Genomic DNA, 23,472 nt, shown 5'->3' with positions numbered 1-23,472 from the left:
TGTCGAGCGATGTCGTCAATGAAGACGAATGCCTCGCCAATGCGCTAATAATATGGTTGCACTATTGGTCGGAGAATGACATTCGCATATCGTACAGCCTTTACGGCACCTTCCATGACCACCAGCGCTGTACGTCGGCTCCACATAATGCCACCCCGGAACAGCAGGGAACCCCCACCTCGCTGCACTCACTGGACTTCGGAGGTCATCAGTCCCCTAGAACTTAGAACTACTTAAACCTAACTAACCTAAGGACATCACACAGATCCATGCCCGAGGCAGGATTCGAACCTGCGACCGTAGTGGTCGCGCGGCTCCAGACTGTAGCGCCTAGAACCTCTTGGCCACTTCGGCCGGCCCGGGCGAGGCATAAAGCTTTGTGTCGTGCAGTCTTCAGTGGTACACGAGTGGGCCTTCAACACCAAAAGCTCATGCCGATGACGTTTCGCTGAATGATTCGTACGCCAACCCTTGTTGATGATCCAGCACTGAAATATGCAGCAATTTGCGGGAGGGTTGCACTTCTGTCACGTTGACGATTCTCTTCAGTCGTTGTTGGTCCCGTTCTTGCAGGATATTTTTCCGGTCGCAGCGATGTTGGAGATTTGATATTTTACAAGGTTCCTGATATTCGCGGTACACTCGTGAAATGGTCATATAAGAAAATCTCCACTTCATTGCTACCTCGGAGTTGCTCTGTCCCATCGCTCCTGTGCCGACTATAGGACCACGTTCAAACTCACTTAAATCTTGATAAATTGCCATTGTAGCAGCAATATCCGATCTAACAGCTGCTCCAGACACATGTTGTCTTATATAGGCGTTGCCCACCACAGTGCGGTATTCTGCCTGTTTACATATCTCTGTATTTGAATACGCATGCCTATACCAGTTCCTTTGGCGCTGTAGTGTATTTGGTCACGATAGCTTGACGATTCTGGCGGTGGCTGCTGCGAACGACCTTGCCTCCACATTAAAGTTGTCCAGGGAGAGGAGTGGTAAGAGGAAGACAGCGTCTGCTGCTTGCAACAGTGCTAGCACAATTACCCTCAACAATGTGTACAGTACCACTTCGCATCTACGGGCAGTTTATCGTCGACAGCCCCCGGAGACAAATGAATGTCTTTCAGCTAAAGTCGATTTTCTCCCTCAAGTTATCGTGGCCAAATAACAACGTATTAATATTTCTCTGCTACACTTTTCTGGCTGTGTGCTGTAATTTTTCAAAGTGTTTCGTGAATTTTACGAATAATTTCAGAACACAACGTCAACGGTGGGTACAAACTTATAGTAAGTAAATAATCATAATATATTACAATAAATTATCCGTGACAAATCAGTACGACGTAATTTAACTTTATAAATAGCTGTTTCGGAAGCTACGCAAGGGAATTTTAATTTTTTTGTTACATCACTCTGAAGTAAATTTTTGAACTTCTGTTAGGTAATTATTCAGAGTCTGTGTCTGAAGTCTGAACAAAGGATACTGATAATTGTGCACGAGAAATAAAACTCCCAATGTATTTTATTTTTCTTGGACAAATAATGTTAGAATGAGTGATGAGAGCAAGCGAAATAAAGCAGCTGAGTATAAAAAAATGCCAAAATTAAAAGAAAAGAACATGTAGAAAATTAAATGATCATGTGGCATTGATGGCCCGGAGGCCCCATCCGCAGAAGTTCAGGAGCCGGCTGCAAGTCTTATTTCAGGTGACGCCCCATTGGGCGACTTGCGTGTCTGTGGTGATGATATGATGATGAGGACAACATAATACCCAGTCCATGGGCGGACAAAATATCCAACTCTGCCGGGAATCAAACCTGGGTCCCCTGCGTGATAGGCAGGCAATTTTCTACTTTTTTTTTTTTGTTGATCTAATTTTGTTCTATATTGTTCGTTGATTTTGTTCGTGGCGGACGTCCCATGACACTCGTTCAGGTTTTCGTTGGTCCGTTTACTCAGTTTTTTTTTTATTACAGAGGGTAACTAAACCCTCTGACTGAACACGTTGAGCTACCGTGCCGGCTCCACTCAGCTAAGCAGGCGGGCAGAAGAGAAGAGATTATCAGTAATATGATCGATCAGCGAGGTTTCTTGCCAATGAGCACGTATGCGACCATCACGATGCTGTAAACAGAATCTGGATTCATTCGAAAAAATGACGTTTTGCCATTCGTGCACCCAGTTTCATCGTTGAGCACACCATCGCAGGCGCTCCTGTCTGTGATGCAGCGTCAACGTTAACCGCAGCCATGGTCTCCGATCTAACAGTCCATGCTGCTGCAAAAGTCGTCGAACTGTTCGTGCAGATGGTTATTGTCTTGCAAACGTCCCCATCTGTTGACTCAGGGATCGAGACGTGGCTGCACGATCCGTGACAGCCATGCGGATAAGATGCCTGTCATCTCGACTGCTAATGGTTCGAGACCGTTGGGATCCAGCACGGCGTTTCGTATTACCCTCCTGAGCCCACCGATTCCATATTCTGTTAACAGTCATTGTATCTCGACCAACACGAGCAGCAATTTCGCGATACGATAAACCGCAATCGCGATAGGCTACAATCCGACCTTTAACCCTTAACTACTATCGACCGTCTCTCAGACCGCTACTAATTTTTGCGTCGAGATATTTCTCACACCACTACAAAGCCAAATGGGCTCTTCCATGTACGTTCCTATTGGCTGTCAAGCCACACGTGCCAGCATTCTTGCATTGTTGCTGCTCTTTGTTTCGTAATTATTAGCCTTGAGAGGTCTCGCAGACGTACCATAGTGTTTGCGTGCCGCGTTATTATTGCATTGCTACTGTTTCTCCATGGTGGGGAAAGCTGGGCCTTCTGTGCAACGTGTGTTACGTGAGACAGATGTCTTGACTTGCAAGATGAGCCTCAGACACCGAAAGAAGAATTCGAAAATCGAAAAACGTGCACCTTTTGCCCTCCTCGTCTGAAGAGGAAAACAAGGTATACATGTCAACAAATGTTCAAATTTGTGTGAAATCTTGCGGGACTTAACTGCTAAGGTCATCAGTCCCTAAGCTTACCTAAATTATCCTAAGGACAAACACACACACACCCATGCCCGAGGGAGGACTCGAACCTCCGCCGGGACGAGCCACACAGTCCATGACTGCAGCGCCTTGGACCGCTCGGCTAATCCCACGCGGCTACATGTCAACAGCGTGGTGTTCCGATTTGTTTGGAGTGTTCCAGGAAGGTCTGTGTGAAGTGTTTGCAGGTGGAAATTGACTAAAGTGTGATTCAGTGGCACATGAGAAGAAGTATTTAATTTTTACTTGTAATTTTAGAAGCAAAATGGTGGCAAAGTTTCTTCATTCATGGACTTAAGGACTGAAATGTTCGCTCTACATTGCAAAGTGAGTCGTAAACTGAAAGCTGACTTCGCACACAATTTATCGTAAGTGATGTCGGATTTTTCCACCTAGTTATATTGCCAATTTGTAATATAATCCCTCTGATGAAAATCTATGTGTGAGTAGAGAGCTAACTATTTGCTGTTATTTTCGTAACTCATAAAATAAAAATATACTCCAGATTTCGCTTTGTTTTAACTGTCGAAGTGTATAAAATACCGCAGTGTTTAAAAAAAAAATTCTACAAAAGCCACCTCTAAGATGTGTAATGAATGACTGGAAGTCAAGAAACCATATATATTCAGCAAAATTCTGGTTTGATATATAAAATAGAAAAATGCGGTCTGTGAGACCCCTCCACAGTAATTGTGTTCCTGTGAATGACCATAGTAGTTAAGGGTTAAAGTCGGAAACGTGATGGTACGCATTTCTCCTCCTTACACGAGGCATCACAACAACGTTTCACCAGGCAACGCCGGTCAACTGCTGTTTGTGTATGAGAAATCGGTTGGAAACTTTCCTCATGTCAGCACGTTGTAGGTGTCGCAACCGGCGCCAACCTTGTGTGAATGCTCTGAAAAGCTAATTATTTGCATATCACAGCATCTTTTCCTGTCGGTTGAATTTCGCGTCTGGAGCAGGTCATCTTCGTGGTGTAGCAATTTTAATGGCCAGTAGTGTAGGTAGCACAAAGAAGGGGATCTGCTGACGGTATGTGTGGAGCAAAAGCTCTTCGCCAAGCAAAAATTTCTGCAATTTTCAAAGGTTGCGCTATTAATGGACGCGCGTGGAAAGCTGAAATACAATATTGATTGGATGGAAAAACACATTTCCTTGGATTTATTACGACAGAGAATTGCACGAACTGTTCTTTAGTGTGTAAAAACGCTTTTGATTCCAGTATAGTCCTTCCGTCGGCAACTGTTACAGACAGGGATTCGTGTACCATAAAACGGGGCAACTTTGCCAAGCAGGGCAACTTCACCACTTTTTGAATATCTTTGGCGTTCTAGCAAGTTCCTGGATCATCGAAAAGAGGCACTAATGCTTTTCACTGCTCAAGGCAACAATGAACTACAGATTTAAGGCGTATTTCACTTTTTTTTAAATTTCAGTTCTTCGTTCCTTGTTCTTTCCTTTTCTCCCAGTACACTTTCATCCGTTCACTTCGTTTCTTCCTTCTCTGCTGGTTATATCTTCTGTTTTTATTTTTTCTGAATCCTTTTTTACTTCTTTGATCCATCTTGTTGTCGACTTCTTATCCCACAAATATTTGAAAATCTTGTTAGTTAATCCATTCTCTTTCATTCGAAATAAATGTCCAAAAACATGAGTCTCCTTTTTCTCATTACATTTGAAATGTTTTGTATATTTTAGTGTATTTCAGTATTACTTCGCAATTTCCAAACTTCTGCTGTGTTTCGTGGGCCTAATATTTCCCTTATAATTCGCCTTTCAGGTGCTGCCTCTTCCTAACCTTATAGGCGAGATGTTGAGTTCAATACGTTTTTCGTTCCAAATTCTCACTGTTTCTCTAACACACTACGAAAAAAAATTGAGGATAGCCGGCACCTCGTCGTACACCTGTTTTTATTTTGAAAGGCTGTGAAATTTCTCCCGCAAAGTTTACTTTGGAGACTGTATCTGTAAGTGTTTAACATTTTAGGTTTGCCAGTTTAGACTGTACGCGAGATTCTCGAATTATTTTATCTGTAATTTCTCTGTCAACAGAATAGAAAGCCTTTTTGAAATCTACATAGCCTTTTGAATTAAGTAATCTGTGGCGAATTACTGGCTTGAGATTAAATATTTGTTTTGAGCATGACCTTCCTTTCCTAAAACTACCTTGACATTCACCTAAATGGCAGCGCCATCTAGCGAGCCAACCATAGCGCCATCTGGTTTCCCCCTTCAAGCTAGACGAGTTTCGTTCTCTGTAGTTTTTTCGTTTGATGCTTATTTTGTGAGATATTTGGCCCGGTCACTATCAATGGACCACCCTGTATATCTGTGTCTATATTTGTATATATTTTTATTTTTCTGACTTTAATTGTTTCAATATGAAAAAAACAGCAGCTGAGTTTCATCAAATGCTCTCAAGTACTTATGGTAAGGACGCTGTTAGTGAAAGAACGTGTTGTGAGTGATTTCAACGCTTCAAGTTCGGTGATTTTAACCTCATAGGGGTAAGATAGATACTGCCTACAGGAAAATTAAAACGACCTTTGGAGAAAAGAGAGCCACTTATATGAATATCAAGATCTCAGATGGAAACCCAGTTCTAAGCAAAGAAGGGATAGCAGAAAGGTGGAAGGAGTATATTGAGGGTCTATACAAGGGTCCCCCCCCCCCCAATGAACCATGGACCTTGCCGTTGGTGGGGAGGCTTGCGTGCCTCAGCGATACAGATGGCCGTACCGTAGGTGCAACCACAACGGAGAGGTATCTGTTGAGAGGCCAGAGAAACGTGTGGTTCCTGGAGAGGGGCAGCAGCCTTTTCAATAGTTGCAGGGGCAACAGTCTGGATGATTGACTGATCTGCCCTTGTAACACTAACCAAAATGGCCTTGCTGTGATGGTAACGTGAACGGCTGAAAGCAAGGGGAAACTACAGCCGTAATTTTTCCCGAGGGGATGCAGCTTTACTGTATGGTTAAATGATAATGGCGTCCTCTTGAGTAAAATATTCCGGAGGTAAAATAGTCCCCCATTCGGAACTCTGGGGGGGGGGGGGGGGCTACTCAGGAGGACGTCGTTATCAGGACAAAGAAAACTGGCGTTCTGCGGATCGGAGTGTGGAATGTCAGATCCCTTAATCGGGCAGGTAGATTAGAAAACTTAAAACGAGAAATGGATAGGTTAAAGTTAGATATAGTGGGAATTAGTGAAGTTCGGTGGCAGGAGGAACAAGACTTTTGGTCAGGTGAATACAGGGTCATAAATACAAAATGAAATAGGGGTAATGCAGGAGTGGGTTTAATAACGAATAAAAAAATAGGAGTGCGGGTAAGCTACTACAAACAGCATAGTGAACGCATTATTGTGGCCAAGATAGACACGAATCCCACACCTACTACAGTAGTACAAGTTTATATGCCAACTAGCTCTGCAGATGATGTATGATTAGATAAAAGAAATTATTCAGGTAGTGAAGGGAGACGAAAATTTAATAGTCATGGGTGACTGGAATTCGAGAGTAGGAAAAGGGAGAGAAGGAAACATAGTAGGTGAATATGGATTGGGGGAAAGAAATGAAAGAGGAAGCCGTCTGGTAGAATTTTGCACAGAGCATAACTTAATCATAGCTAACACTTGGTTCAAGAATCATAAAAGAAGGTTGTACACATGGAAGAATCCTGGAAATACTAGAAGGTATCAGATAGATTATATAATGGTAAGACAGAGACTTAGGAACCAGATTTTGAATTGTAAGACATTTCCAGGGGCAGATGTGGACTCTGACCACAATCTATTGGTTATGAACTGTAGATTAAAACTGAAGAAACTCCAGAAAGGTGGAAATTTAAGGAGATGGGACCTGGATAAACTGACTAAACCAGAGGTTGTACAGAGTTTCAGGGAGAGCATAAGCAAACAATTGTCACAAATGGGGGAAAGAAATACAATAGAAGAAGAATGGGTAGCTCTGAGGGATGAAGTAGTGAAGGCAGCAGAGGATCAAGTAGGTAAAAAGACGAGGGCTAGTAGAAATATTGAATTTAATTGATGAAAGGAGAAAATATAAAAATGCAGTAAATGAAGCAGGCAAAAAGGAATACAAACATATCAAAAATGAGATCGACAGGAAGTGCAAAATGGCTAAGCAGGGATGGCTAAAGGACAAATGTAAGGATGTAGAGGCTTATCTCACTAGGGGTAAGATAGATACTGCCTACAGGAAAATTAAAGAGACCTTTGGAGAAAAGATAACCACTTGTATGAACATCAAGAGCTCAGATGGAAACCCAGTTCTAAGCAAAGAAGGCATAGCAGAAAGGTGGAAGGAGTATATAGAGGGTCTATATAAGGGCGACGTACTTGAGGACAATATTCTGGAAATGGAAGAGAATGTAGATGAAGACGAAATGGGAGATACAATACTGCGTGAAGAGTTTGACAGAGCACTGAAAGACCTGAGTCGAAACAAGGCCCGGGAGTAGACAACATTCCATTAGAACTACTGACAGCCTTGGGAGAGCCAGTCCTGACAAAACTCTACCATCTGGTGAGCAAGATGTATGAGACAGGCGAAATACCCTCAGACTTCAAGAAGAATATAATAATTCCAATCCCAAAGACAGCAGGTGTTGACAGATGTGAAAATTACCAAACGATCAGTTTAATAAGTCACGGCTTCAAAATACTAACGCAAATTCTTTACAGACGAATGGAAAAACTAGCAGAAGCCGACCTTGGGGAAGATCAGTTTGGATTCCATAGAAATATTGGAACACGTGAGGCAATACTGACCTTACAACTTATCTTAGAAGAAAGATTAAGGAAAGGCAAACCTACGTTTCTAGCATTTGTAGACTTAGAGAAAGGCTTTTGACAATGTTGACTGGAATGCCCTCTTTCAAATTCTGAAGGTGGCAGGGATAAAATACAGGGAGCGAAAGGCTATTTACAATTTGTACAGAAACCAGATGGCAGTTATAAGAGTCGAGGGACATGAAAGGGAAGCAGTGGTTGGGAAGGGAGTGAGACAGGTTTGTAGCCTCTTCCCAAAGTTATTCAATCTGTGTATTGAGCAAGCAGTAAAGGAAACAAAAGAAAAATTTCGGAGTTGATATTAAAATCCATGGAGAAGAAATAAAAGCTTTGAGGTTTGCCGCTGACATTGCAATTCTGTCAGAGACAGCAAAGGACTTGGAAGAGCAGTTGAATACGGAACGGACAGTGTCGTGAAAGGAGGATATAAGATGAACATCAACAAAAGCAAAACAAGGATAATGGAATGTAGTCGAATTAAGTTGGGTGCTGCTGAGGGAATTACACTCCTGGAAATGGAAAAAAGAACACATTGACACCGGTGTGTCAGACCCACCATACTTGCTCCGGACACTGCGAGAGGGCTGTACAAGCAATGATCACACGCACGGCACAGCGGACACACCAGGAACCGCGGTGTTGGCCGTCGAATGGCGCTAGCTGCGCAGCATTTGTGCACCGCCGCCGTCAGTGTCAGCCAGTTTGCCGTGGCATACGGAGCTCCATCGCAGTCTTTAACACTGGTAGCATGCCGCGACAGCGTGGACGTGAACCGTATGTGCAGTTGACGGACATTGAGCGAGGGCGTATAGTGGGCATGCGGGAGGCCAGGTGGACGTACCGCCGAATTGCTCAACACGTGGGGCGTGAGGTCTCCACAGTACATCGATGTTGTCGCCAGTGGTCGGCGGAAGGTGCACGTCCCCGTCGACCTGGGACCGGACCGCAGCGACGCACGGATGCACGCCAAGACCGTAGGATCCTACGCAGTGCCGTAGGGGACCGCACCGCCACTTCCCAGCAAATTAGGGACACTGTTGCTCCTGGGGTATCGGCGAGGACCATTCGCAACCGTCTCCATGAAGCTGGGCTACGGTCCCGCACACCGTTAGGCCATCTTCCGCTCACGCCCCAACATCGTGCAGCCCGCCTCCAGTGGTGTCGCGACAGGCGTGAATGGAGGGACGAATGGAGACGTGTCGTCTTCAGCGATGAGAGTCGCTTCTGCCTTGGTGCCAATGATGGTCGTATGCGTGTTTGGCGCCGTGCAGGTGAGCGCCACAATCAGGACTGCATACGACCGAGGCACACAGGGCCAACACCCGGCATCATGGTGTGGGGAGCGATCTCCTACACTGGCCGTACACCACTGGTGATCATCGAGGGGACACTGAATAGTGCACGGTACATCCAAACCGTCATCGAACCCATCGTTCTACCATTCCTAGACCGGCAAGGGAACTTGCTGTTCCAACAGGACAATGCACGTCTGCATGTATCCCGTGCCACCCAACGTGCTCTAGAAGGTGTAAGTCAACTACCCTGGCCAGCAAGATCTCCGGATCTGTCCCCCATTGAGCATGTTTGGGACTGGATGAAGCGTCGTCTCACGCGGTCTGCACGTCCAGCACGAACGCTGGTCCAACTGAGGCGCCAGGTGGAAATGGCATGGCAAGCCGTTCCACAGGACTACATCCAGCATCTCTACGATCGTCTCCATGGGAGAATAGCAGCCTGCATTGCTGCGAAAGGTGGATATACACTGTACTAGTGCCGACATTGTGCATGCTCTGTTGCCTGTGTCTATGTGCCTGTGGTTCTGTCAGTGTGATCATGTGATGTATCTGACCCCAGGAATGTGTCAATAAAGTTTCCTCTTCCTGGGACAATGAATTCACGGTGTTCTTATTTCAATTTCCAGGAGTGTAGATTAGGAAATGGGACACTTAAAGTAGTAAAAGAGTTTTGCTATTTGGGGAGCAAAATAACTGATGATGCTCGAAGTAGAGAGGATATAAAATGTAGACTAGCAATGGCAAGGAAAGCGTTTCTGAAGAAGAGAAATTTGTTAACATCGAGTATAGATTTAAGTGTCAGGAAGCCGTTTCTGAAAGTGTTTGTATGGAGTGTAGCCATGTGTGGAAGTGAAACATGGACGATAACTAGTTTGGACAAGAAGAGAAGAGAAGCTTTCGAAATGTGGTGCTACAAAAGAATGCTGAAGATTAGATGGGTAGATCACATAACTAATGAGGAGGTATTGAATAGGATTGGGGTGGAGATTGTGGCACAACTTGACTAGAAGAAGGGACCGGTTGGTAGGACGTGTTCTGAGGTATCAAGGGATCACAAATTTAGCATTGGAGGGCAGCGTGGACGGTAAAAATCGTAGAGGGAGACCAAGAGATGAGTACACTAAACAGATTCAGAAGAATGTAGGTTGCAGTAAGTACTGGGAGATGAAGAAGCTTGCACAGGATAGGGTAGCATGGAGAGCTGCATCAAACCAGTCTCAGGACTGAAGACTACAACAACAACAACCGGATTATCGAATATATTGTTTTTAAACTGCAAGTACTCGCAATAAAAATTATTTAATTATGTTTAGCGAATGTACGTTATTGTGTAAGTAGTATTTAGCCATACCTCACCCCGCTTTTTTAGTAGTACATGACTGAGCTTATATTAGGTCAGAAATATATCCTAAAACTATTTTCTGTGCAATATTAACTAAATTGTCGGGTTGTAAAAATAATGTTGGGTGATAGCGTAAAAATCATTAGTTACAATTTCATTGACAAAAGATGTGTTTAATATGATTGTAAGTAGGGTGTCGAGTTGTAGATGTCGGTAGGGGCGGCAAAAATCTGCGTAGCCTGCTGGATATTTGGCCTGTCATTAAACTCTGCATTTCTTATTATTTGTGTGGTACACTATAGACTCACATTATATGTGGTTGAAATATCATTAATAGGCGCGCTTTCCGTGCTTGCAACGGTTTAGTAATGCGTTCAACATTTGTTTGCAGCAAGGAAGATGACATTAAGAGGCTGCCACTTAAGGACAATGACGTATGCAGACGGCCTTCCTTCAAGTGCCCCAGTATCACCAACGTCTATCGGACGCACGATGGAACGTGCAACAACGTCCGCCGGCCTGGTTGTGGACGTTCTAGCTCCGGATTCTTGCGTCTTCTTCCTGCCCACTACCATGACGGTTTGTACCTCTCTCCTGAAACAAGGTTCCGTCAAATAATTGTCTGTGCCTGATGATTATTTTTCTCTACTAAAAAGAGACATTTAGCGAAATTCTGACAACTTGTATTATTAATAATTTGATTTATTTTAAATTCCCTACTCACGAGAGTAGGGCGAGTTGCTATCTCTTCATCTTTTTAGTCAAATCCCAACAAGCTGGGAAAGGGGGCACTGACTGCCGAATTGGCGATGTGGTGTTAATGTAATACATTTGTACTAAGTAGACCAACTGTATTTAACTCCTGAAACAAAAAGAAAAGTTAAAAATTCAGACAATATGATGATTTCAAAAATAATTCGTGTTGGCCAATGCTAGGACATAATGCCACCAATATGGTTGTAAATAAAGGCGTACGCCTAACACATGGGGCATTCAGAAATGATTGGCACAACAATTTTTTGTGCTCACAGGAATCATTTACTGAACAAACGAATACAGGTTATATTACAAGAATCTCCTGCCAATGTCTCTGCATTCTTGGAATTATTCTGACAGCTGTAGTATTTTTGTAGCAAACCATTCTTTGAAGGTATCCTGGCACCACTGTTGGTGCATGAAGTTTGTCATTCATGGTGAACTTCTGAGCCTGCAGGACCTCTTCAGTTGCTTTGAATAGGTAGTAGTCACAAGGAGTCAGATTCTTTGAATGTGGAAGCTGTGATAGTGAAGTAAACTCTAGTTCATAGATGATAGCAACGGTTTGGCGACTGGCATGAGGCCATGCATTGCCGTGTCAGAGCAGAACCCCACGGCACAGTTTTCTGTGGTGGAGTTGGTGCAGTGAACTGCAGAGCCAATCACTGGTGAGGACTGTGTTGGGAGAGAGCCAATCCACCAGCAGTATCTGACCCAGAACACAGTCGCCATTTGTTTCTGCATTTGTTTCCAGCCATGACTTCTTGGGATGACGCCTCCCAATGTGCAAGCCTGGCTGGATCATGGTTCTATAGGCAACTGCAAACATTTTTCTATGAAGGCGTTGACCATCTTGTCTCACCCAGACATAAATGTATTAACAGTTGCGGTGATTAGTTTCGAAATAATAAACAGTTCACTTACTTGTTTCCATCTGTTTCATTTTTATTTGACTGTTCCTTATATGTATATAAAGGCAACAGGTTCTGAAAATATGTAATATAAGGGTGAGTGTACCCTAATCTTAAAGTTGACAATTTGAGAGATACTCCTTAATACAAAAAACACCAAACTGTGTTCTACAATTAATTTATCAATGTACTGACTGTGTTTTAGGTTGCTATCTAGGTAGACACCAATTAGTTTTACAGATAGTGTTTCATTCAGTGTGTTATCATTAGTGGATAATTTGGGATAATGGAAGCGTCCGATTCCACCCCTCTGCTTTGACCAATGACGGTCACCAATATGGCGGAAACGACCATTCACAACAACTCCCTACCGCTCCTATGACGTCATCATGTGAACATGACAACATACACAAAAATACATCTAAAAACCACCGAACAGATATTCATCCAAAATATAATGAAACTAACGGCACAAACGGGGGAAATTGGCAGTTTTTGGCTGGGGACAAACTAAATATAAACACACGCCACTACATCAAACAACAAAAAACACTAAAATAACAAGACCCCACAACCTTCCCAAATTCCACTACGCAAAAAAAATAAATAAATAAATAAATAAAACCTGGAATCGAACGCTTCCCTTGTCCTATATAGGTCAACAGCAACTAATGATGCCAAACCAGCCATAGCCACAACCACACCTTGCAATCAAACACTTCCCTAAAGTCATATAAGTCAACAGCAAAGCAAAATACCAAATCACCAATACAAACAACCAAACAACTCACAGACACCCCATCAACCAGTTAACAAACAAAACAAAAACAGAAAAAACATCAACTCACCATTAAAAAGCTCCGGCACAGTCATCTAGGTCAGACATCACAATTACACTCAGCCCCCCCCCCCCCCCCCCGCCACTCCCCACACACACCAATACACACATGCAACAAACAAAAACATACAAACCAACAGAAAAAGAACACAACCAAAAAAAACTCGCACCCCGCCCACAAACCTAACCCAATCCCCCCCCCCCCCCCCCAAAAGAAATAAAAGACTCATAAACCAATAAAAACCAAAAACCAAAAAAATCACAATCAGACTCTACAACTCAACAACAACTGTAACAAAAAAATCCTCTACAGAAAATAACCCCCCCCCCCCCCACATCCATCTACAAACTTCACCTACACCTAACTAACCCACAATCTTCGGCCTATACATCCTACTAACTGCCCTTAAAAAGACCCTAAAAATACAATAGCTCTCAGGGCCGCTCTTCCGCCAGCAGTACTCTTCTAGATGATACTGAAGGTTAGAAGAGAACCTCTTCCCCCTCCCAATCACTGACATAACTGCTGCCCAAAACCCCTCTATAGTATTTGTACAGTCCTCCGTCTCATAATTCTTAAACTCAATACTGTGGTTCAATACTAAATGATTGTACCCCTGCTGACCCAACCCCCTATAAGAAGAAAACATGTCTGAAACTATAGCGGTACCCTCTTCAATAAAATCCTCAATCAATCCCACTAATTCCCTTTATGTCCGGTCCTCCAAAACCCTAAATACACATTCTGAACCTCCCCCCCCCCCCCTGATAACACAGCCCCCCACACCCATAAACCAATGAAAGACTTACCCCTCCCATACTTTCTCTTCCCAAGCTGTTGTAACGCCGGAAATGCATATCCTCCTATTTTCATCTATTGTACTATTATTTTTTTTCCTTGTTTTGTTACCTCAAGATATGACATTTCTGTCTCTTTATATATTGTAATTGCTTTACTGTTTGGATATATTTATATTTATGCACTTATCTCGATGTATAATTGGTTTGTTTCGTAAATATTATTTGTATTTTTACGCTGGGTCTTGCCTAGGGAAAACTGCTATCGAACGATTACATCGATAGGTCGTGTGAAGACTCAAAGTGTGTAGGATCTTTGGTAGTGTGAACTCTGCCGCGTGGAGCGCGGGCAGAACAGTGAGAGTCTGGCGGGAGTAGCGAGTGGAGCAGGTGTTGTGTGACGCTCCCACGAGTTGCCGCGCTTTCGGGGTTTGGCAGCATGTAATTGCGCTCGACTCGCGATGATAGTTTCCGACATGGTGTCGCGGACGGGAAGCATTAGCTGGCGCACATCAAGAGCCCGTTTCGCCTGGTGACCGTGTCGAGAAGAAGGCGCGCCAACATCCAGCTTCTGCAACAGCGACGGCCGACAATGAGTGACTGTCGCCACCTCCTCGATCGACGGCTTCGAACCTTCAATCAACCAACAAGGAAGACTGGAAGCACGTAAAGTTTTAGAACTGTATGGCAGACCTCAGCTTTTAATCTTGTTCCATTTGCCTCGCAAAATTACAGCAACTTAGCATGAACCTTTGTTGCTCATTGTCCCAATTGCATTGCCAAGCAGGGTCCCTTCCTTTTCCGAAATGAACCCGAGTGTCGTTGAAATTCAAACGCCAGCATTAAAATAATATAATTAGATTTCACTGCTTTAATTTCAAAGTTCAGTAGCTGGCTACAATATTTAGGTTACACGAGCACAAATTAAGAGTGCGAGTTTTGTTAGCATATTTTAGCTTACCTGTGACTGCAGCTCAGCTTGGTACGTACTAAATTTTACTATTGTTAATAGTTCAGAATCATTTAATTCAAGTTCAAAGTTAAATCTCTTGTTTCTAAATTGCGTAGAGTCAAGTTGCTTTTGAAATGATTGTTGAGGTAGTCCAAGACTAACCGTATTTTACTGGATTTCGATGTGCTTCAGAAAGAAAGCTGACTATTAACTTCAGTCACTAAATTAACTTTCGATTTTCCGGTTTTATTAATTCTTTTGCTAAATTAAGTCAGAGTGTAGCGAAATTTATTACTTCTGACAAACTTTCAGTTTTCACACTACACGTGTCAACCTTCAGTTGCCACGCTCCTAGTGCTAATTATATGTGTAATAACCTTTCTTTTTCAGTTACTATAGTAGTTGTCCTTAGGACTGGCGACCGTGATTTCCCCCAAATCTCAAATATCTAATTACCGCTAATTAATTGTTAACGTAACGGCCGCACATTTACTTTCTTTATTAACTTTACCCCTTTTCAAAATTAATTTCCACCAGTTTCATTTGCATTTTTCCTTTCATTTAGATGTAACCCTTTCCTCCCTCTTTACCGACAGGTTAACTTCGGTGACGATTGCTTTTCCCAAATTTCCATTAGGTACACGCGGTTTAATTTTTCACTGTCATTAAGGTCGATAAGTGAGGGGGAGCTTACACGTGGCGACCGGGCGACAGGACAATCTTCGGTTTTGAGGTTGTTCTGGACACGAATTTGGCATTGTGCAAATCTCGTAACAAAGTACTGGTTACGTACAGGCCGATACGTCAGCGAGAATATTCGTGTGAGGAATCCTAATTAGAGTTGAGATTTTGCATTTATATTGAAAATTATTAAAATGAGTGAAGGCAACAATTACCAAAATTTGGTAGACTTGGATACGGAACAATCGGTCGAACAGTGGGAAACGCGCACAGCGGTACCCATTGTTCGGGGGCAGGCGGCTAGCATGAAAGATGCGACCGCCGAAACGCAACAAAGAGCAGAAATGGAATTCCAGACTTTAGAAAATGTTTCGGAATCGGAAGTGAAAATCAAATCTGAATCCCTTGATGACGAATACGGGGGGACAATGAAAGAGGAAGTAAAACCGGTGGTTTCCGGGAATTTAACTGATTTATTGAATGTTTTGATTAACGAAATCAAGAGTCAATCGGCAGAAATTAAAGCTCAGGCTGCCAAGCAAGAAGCTCAGGCTGCCGAGCAAGCAGCTCAGGCTGCCAAGCAAGTAGCTCAGTCTGAAAAAATTGAACGAATGCTAGACAATCAGAACAAAGCTATTAATGTTGTTAACAACAATGTTGAAGTTGTTAACACAAAAGTTGATAAAATCAAAGACGATATTGTCGTGATTAATACCGAAATCGGTAACCTTAAACAGGAAATGATAGGCGTTCAGGCGGAAATTGCGAGCATAAATACTCGTTTTGATTCCGAAATTAGCAGAATCGTGAAAAGTGTAGGAGACGCAGTTGCTCCGATCATCGAGAATAAGGTGACGGAACAAATTCAATTAGTGAGAAAAGAGGATCAACAGAAGGTGGAAACTTTAAAGGCTTTAGTATCCGAAGTAGATACCAAAGTGACGAAGCAGGCTAACACCTGCGAAGAGAAAAAGAGGGAAGTGGAAACGCTTGCGACAACCACTTGCCAAGTGATTACGAGGGTGTCGGAATTAGAAAGGAAACTTGACGAAAAACAGAGCTATGTGCCAATCTGTGCACATAGTTCGGAGTTGTTGACGAAAGAGGAGCGGTTCGACCCCTTGAAAAAAGGCGGTATACACCCGACGGATTTCATTAAAAATTGTGAAAGAGTTTTACCCAGATCATGGACTAATGAGAGAAAAATTAATGCGGTTATTGATGTGCTGGCTGGTGATGCCAAGCGTTGGGGCCTAAACCTCAACATTACGAACCTGACTTTTGACGAGTTTAAAAATTTGTTTCTGGCTGAATACTGGTCAGAGCAAAAACAGCAAAGTGTCTGGCGCGAATTTGTCGTATCGAGGCCTTTCGATGCGAATTCGCGCGGTTCGATGAAGGAGTTTTGTGAGGGCTGTATCCGCAAGTTGGAATATTTGCGTGACCGCCGCTCGGAATCCGAAATAGTCTGGGAACTCTACAAGAAGCTTCCAGATGATACAAAACGCTACGTAGGAAGCAATTACAGGACAATAAATGATTTCCTGGAAAGAGTGGAGGACGAGGACAATTGGCGCAATAATCGCGACAGTGGTAGAGGCCGTGGTAACAACAACGGGTACCACAGCAACCACAACAACGATAACCATGGGAATAATGCATACCGCAACCATGGCAGCAATAACAATAATGGTTCGGACCGTAATAACAATCGGTACAATGCAAATAATAACAGGAATGACGGAAACCAGTATCATACTAACGTGATACGGGCTTCACAGAATAGTAATAACGCCAGAGGGTGTGATCAGCCGCCTCAGCAGCATCCGGGGAGCGTATCTGCTGGGACGAGACAGGGAAACCATTAGCCGCGCCGGTGAGGGGCCGACCGGGCGTGGAGAAATTTTGGCGGCCCAATAGCAGGAGAAAACCCAGGTGTCGTCGGTATGAAAATTCCGTGTGGAATAATCAACGGCGGGAGAGTGTGCCAGTGTTAAGAGAAAGGAGTGCGCCCACAAGTAGTAGATCAGCTGTATACACGGCAGTAGAAGGTACATTCACTGTCAGTGAGAACAATTTAAGTAGTGTTCCGGAAATCGATTATAAGGTGCCAGCTGTAATACCCACAGCGGAACTGGAGATTGAGTTTAAGAATGATTCGCAATTGTTGAGAGAAGATCAGATGTCGGATAAAACGTCCGTCATCGAGCGAGGGGATGCAGAGAGGGATGAGGTCTGGTTAAGGCAGTTCGGTCGCTTATACGACGAACTAAGAGATTATAGGGGTCTGTATGGGAGAAGTGTTTATGGGGAGCGCGTGCAGTATTTGCCGCGTCTCGTCCCACAGGAAGATAGTATTTGTGAAGTGATTGAAAGTTCTGGCCCTAACCGGCAGACTTTACCAGAAATAGTTGATGTTAATGGGGAGCACGAGCAAGATTCGTCGTGTTTCGTCCCGCAGGAGTTAGATGTTGAAGGAGTAACGGAAAGTTCTGGCCCTAACCGGCAGACTTTACCGAAAGTTATAGTGGTAGAAGTAGCCGACCCATCCGACGCAAACCTCCAGTTTAAACATTGCGAGAGTATTAAGGGGAAAGATTACGAAAATTTTAGTGATAGCCGGACACAATTGGTAGAAAAGCACATAGATTTCAGCGTGTATGAGGTTAGAGCTGACGTTATGCGGTCAGACGGTAGCAGTGTGGGTTGCGCAGATCCAGAGGAAGTAATTTCAGATGCGACTGGGCACATTCCTCCAGGTAGATTGGCGGATGAGATTAATCTGACCAAAGTGGAATCAACGAAGGTGACAATTAGTGAAGTGATAGCAAAGCAGCACTCACTAGTTGACGAGTTACCGGAAAAGGTTTCGATATTGGAGGCGAAGCTACAGACTAAGCCTCAGGACAGACGTGTTGAAATTAAAACTGTAAGTGAACAGAGGCTGAAAAAGCCGCCAGATAAACCGGATTTAGGATCAAAGCCGGATGGTTTTTTGTGGAATGACCTGGATATAGACGAGGATTTACTTTGGGAAAATAAAGAAACAGTCGAGGACAAGTGTAGACAGATAGTAGTGTCTGTTAATATGCACGACCTACAACTAAACGTGTTGATTGACACCGGTGCAGAATTGAGTGCTGTATCTGGGAAAATATTTGAGTTACTGAAAGACAGACCTGGCATCGTAGTTATGCCAGTAACAGGAGTGAAAATTATCGGTGCTACTGGGAAGGCCAGTAAACCGGTCACAAAACAGATTTTTGTCAACTTCGAGATATGTGGGGCACGATTTGAACAAGAGTTTGTCGTCGTGCCAGACTTAACTACGGAAGTAATTATCGGGTTAGATTGGCTGTTAAAGTACCGTGCAGTGATTAACTGCGAAAGCAAAACGTTGACATGTACGTCCCAAGATAAAACAATAGTAGTTAGTTTTGACGAGGCAGGAGACGGTGTGCATAGGCAATACCAGCCTATACACATTGTTAACTGGCCGAATGGTATTGACGTAGGTATGAATTTGAACTACTGTAATGTGAGGAATCTCGGCATTGACAATAGTGTAGAGAGTGAATTGGAAAGTATTGTAGACGGTGTGTCAAACGTAACACACGAACAAAGACGAGGCCTGTATGAAGTAATAATGAGGAATAAGAGTGTGTTTTCAGACAAACCGGGTCTTGTGGAAGGATATAAATGCAAGTTGCATGTGATTCCACACGAACCATTCTTCGTGAGACCGTATGCTATACCGCTGTCCAAAAAGGAAGCAGTGCAACGGGAGATAGATAAGATGATCGAATGGGGAGTGATTGAAAGAAGTACAAGTCCATACAATAACGGTTTGGTCATTGTAGCAAAACGGGATGGTAGTGTGCGTATTGTGATTGACGCACGCACGTTGAATAGGGTCGTTCAACGTGAAACAGACAGACCAGAGAGTATGGAGGAGATTTTGCAACGTTTTCATGACGTTAAGTTCATGACTAGCCTCGATCTGACAGCTAGTTACTGGCAAATAGAACTCGAAGAAGAATCTAGGCCATACACCGCCTTCTTGTTTGCGGGCAGGTGTTATCAGTATAGAGTACTGCCGTTTGGACTTAATATATCTGTGTCCGTGTTCATCAGGGCCCTAGATAAAGTGCTAGGACCGGCTTTGAGTTCAAGATTAACTGTATATGTTGACGACCTATTGTTGGCCAATGCCACTTGGCATGACCATTGTGACCTGTTAGATGAAGTTTTTAGAGCATTGCGCCGTGGCGGAATGACTCTAAAGCTAAAGAAATGCGAATTTGTGAAGCAGGAACTGAAATTTTTAGGGCATGTAATTACCACTGCTGGTATTACGAAAGACCCAGAGAAACTAGAGGCAATAAAGAATTGTCCTCCACCCAAGTCTAGGAAACAGTTAAAAAGTTTTCTAGGGCTCACAGGATTTTACCGTAAATTTGTAAAAGGACAAGTGTTTAATGATGAAAATTTGAATAACCTCTTGCGCAAAAATGTTCCGTTTGTGTGGACTGACGGGTGTCAGACCGCTTTCGAGAGATTAAAAGACGAGTTGTTAAGATCTAACATACTATTTCATCCTGATTTATCGCTACCCTTCCATCTGGGAACGGATTCGTCGAATTACGGGGTGGGGGTAGAAGTGTTCCAAGAAGTTGGTAAAGGAGAGGATAAGGAACACCGGACGATAGCGTTCGCGAGTCGAACTTTATCAAAAAGTGAGCGAAACTACACGATTTCTGAGAAAGAGTGTCTCGCTATCGTGTGGGGATTCAAGAAGTTCAAGGGTTACCTATGGGACCGTAAGGTGATTATTCATACGGACCATAAGGCGCTCACTTATCTGAAGGATTGTAAACTACTTCACGAAAGACTGACTAGGTGGTCGCTGTATTTACAGCAATTTAACTATGACATCTGTTACGTAAAAGGGACCGACAATTGCGTAGCGGATGCGCTGTCGCGGTTGCCCGAGTCTAATCAAGGTCTTTTGAAAGATGAGGCAGATGGAGTGGTCAAATTGTACTATTTTAAAGAAGTTGAGGGACGTAAATTAATAATGAACATTTGTAAGAATCTACGTCGTCATCAGAACGAGGATGGTTGTTTAAATATGGTGAAAACCCGATATGATGAAAAGAGTCCAGAAGGAGAGAAATTAAGGAAGTATTACAAGATATACGATCATATCTTGTACATACGTAAGGGTGAAGATAGTAATATTTGGCGGGTATGCTGGCCCAGCAAATACGTCACGGAAATAATAGACTACTACCATTTGGCGTATGGTCACTGTGGACCAAAGAAATGTACGGAAAAGCTGAGTGAAGTAGTGCATTTCAACAACATGTTAAAACGAGTTACTGACAGAGTGAAAACTTGCGATTTATGTCAGAAGGTGAAGGTTACCAACTGTACGAGTCGTGGTCCTATGCAAAGTATAAGGCCTAACGACACCTTTGAGTTACTGTGCGTGGACTTGTACGGACCTTTGCCCAAGTCATCAGGAAACTTTGCTTACATTTTAGTAGTGCTAGAAGCTTTTTCCAAGTTCATCAAACTATACCCGATTAGGAAAGCTACAGCCAAAGCAGTCTATAGCAAGCTTGTGAACGATTATTTTGTTCATATTGGTAAGCCCAAGGCGATTCTATCAGACAATGGGGCACAATTTACTTCTAAGTTGTGGAATGAAGGCTTGGAAAGTAATGGGGTCGAGGTGATCCATATTTCAGCTTATTGTCCGGCTGGGAATCCCGCTGAGAGGTATATGCGCGAGCTAGGCCGACTGTGCCGTACCTATTGCCATCACAACCATAGGGCATGGGGCAAATATGTAGCAGTATTTGAGAGAATTATGAACACCTTGAGACATGAATCGACGGGATTTTCTCCAGAGGAAATCCTGTTGGATGACAGAAGTAAAAGTTTAGTGGAAGAGATAATCAAATTCCCTCCACGGATTGACATTAGTATTGGTGTGAAAAAAGATCGTTTGCGAGAAGTAATGAAGCTTAAAGCCGATGCTCGCATACGTCGTCATGACGCTAAAGCGCGTTTTGCTAAGTTTGCGATCGGAGACTTAGTACTTGTAAAAGCTCATGAGAAATCGAGCGAGATAGACAATGAAATCTCTAAATTTAAGTTTGTTTATAATGGACCATATAAAGTCATTGGTATACCTCACACAAATGCTTATTGCTTAGAGTATCCAAGCTCTGGAAAGCTGTTAGGTATACGAAATATAATAGATTTGAAATTGTACCAACCTAGGATCGATTAATACCACACAATGGGTAATTTGTACAATATGTAAATATAGAGTGTAAGATTTAAGGTTTGCTAGATTGCCATGATTTTGACTGACCAAGAGGACATTAAAGAAGTTGTAATTAATAAGTAATTAATTTTGACTAAATGATTTAAGAGAGAGTGATTATTTATCAATTGAAAAATCCAAGCTGCTAATTTAAGTTTTCAGCTGAGTCACAGTAGATTAAGCAACGTAAATATGATTTTGTAACTAGCTGTAAGATTTCATGAATATGTGTTTTACTAGTCATTGCCGATGTACTTAGACGCTGTTTTAAGTTTCAGGCTAGTACATGCGTGTGATGATGGACAGTGTTGAGTTATCCACTGTGATAGTATTAAGGGACTCCTTGAGATTACTCGGGAGTGAGTTTTTCCTAAAGAATTCAGTGAAACGGACGTTCTGGAAACGCCGTCACAAGGGCGAGTGAGATCAAGCGTGCCGCACACGCGGGCGCAACAATACTGGCGAGGCGAGCCGCTGTCGGCTCTTGTGCCGCTGTTGGCTCTTGTGCCGCTGTCGGCATTCTTTGTACTTGCGAGTACGAAAGGCGGAATAGTTTTTCTTCCCGGACAGCTGATGTGAAAGAATTCTGCTGTCAATATTTATGTTTTTTTCGATCTACTGAATATTATTTTCTTGTTTAGCGTTAAGTGGAATCTCATGACGAGATATTAATTATGAAAAGGTTATGTAAAAATGTGTATTCTATGTAATTAATAATTAATTTGCGTATTTTGATCTACCTGTTTTTATGACCATGCAATCTAATTAATTTTGCAAATAGTATTCCATTTCTCATAGTGTTACGAATTTTAATGATTTTGGAATAGCTAAACAATTTTCTATATTTTATATGAATTTTAATATGTTGTCAACCTGTTTTGTTTTGTGCAAGGTGACAGAGTGGAATAAGATTAGGAGTGTCTCCACTCAATTATTATGGTCTAAAAATTGATTTATGGTTAATTAGACGAATGCTAACTTTTGTTGATGTTTTGAGCATATGCATTTCCGCTGTTTCTTTTTTGGGACATTTTCTGAGTCTGTTTACGTTACACGAACATCCTCAGACAATGTGGGGCACGTGTAACGCCGGAAATGCATATCCTCCTATTTTCATCTATTGTACTATTATTTTTTTTCCTTGTTTTGTTACCTCAAGATATGACATTTCTGTCTCTTTATATATTGTAATTGCTTTACTGTTTGGATATATTTATATTTATGCACTTATCTCGATGTATAATTGGTTTGTTTCGTAAATATTATTTGTATTTTTACGCTGGGTCTTGCCTAGGGAAAACTGCTATCGAACGATTACATCGATAGGTCGTGTGAAGACTCAAAGTGTGTAGGATCTTTGGTAGTGTGAACTCTGCCGCGTGGAGCGCGGGCAGAACAGTGAGAGTCTGGCGGGAGTAGCGAGTGGAGCAGGTGTTGTGTGACGCTCCCACGAGTTGCCGCGCTTTCGGGGTTTGGCAGCATGTAATTGCGCTCGACTCGCGATGATAGTTTCCGACATGGTGTCGCGGACGGGAAGCATTAGCTGGCGCACATCAAGAGCCCGTTTCGCCTGGTGACCGTGTCGAGAAGAAGGCGCGCCAACATCCAGCTTCTGCAACAGCGACGGCCGACAATGAGTGACTGTCGCCACCTCCTCGATCGACGGCTTCGAACCTTCAATCAACCAACAAGGAA

General features: G+C 43.0%; 1 protein-coding gene across 1 annotated transcript in view; it reads left to right on the top strand.

The window, feature by feature from the left end:
- The window catches only part of LOC124594614 (peroxidase-like), a 140,622-nt gene that overhangs the window by 25,426 nt on the left and 91,724 nt on the right, over positions 1 to 23,472 (top strand). Inside the window, exon 3 of the mRNA XM_047132989.1 lies at positions 10,896 to 11,083. Coding sequence (XP_046988945.1) covers positions 10,896 to 11,083 — 188 coding nt within the window. The remainder of the gene's footprint in view (positions 1 to 10,895; positions 11,084 to 23,472) is intronic.

This window comes from Schistocerca americana, chromosome 1 (genome assembly GCF_021461395.2).
Source record: "Schistocerca americana isolate TAMUIC-IGC-003095 chromosome 1, iqSchAmer2.1, whole genome shotgun sequence".
Classification (NCBI taxonomy): domain Eukaryota; kingdom Metazoa; phylum Arthropoda; class Insecta; order Orthoptera; family Acrididae; genus Schistocerca; species Schistocerca americana.
This window is presented reverse-complemented; position numbering and strand designations above follow the sequence as displayed.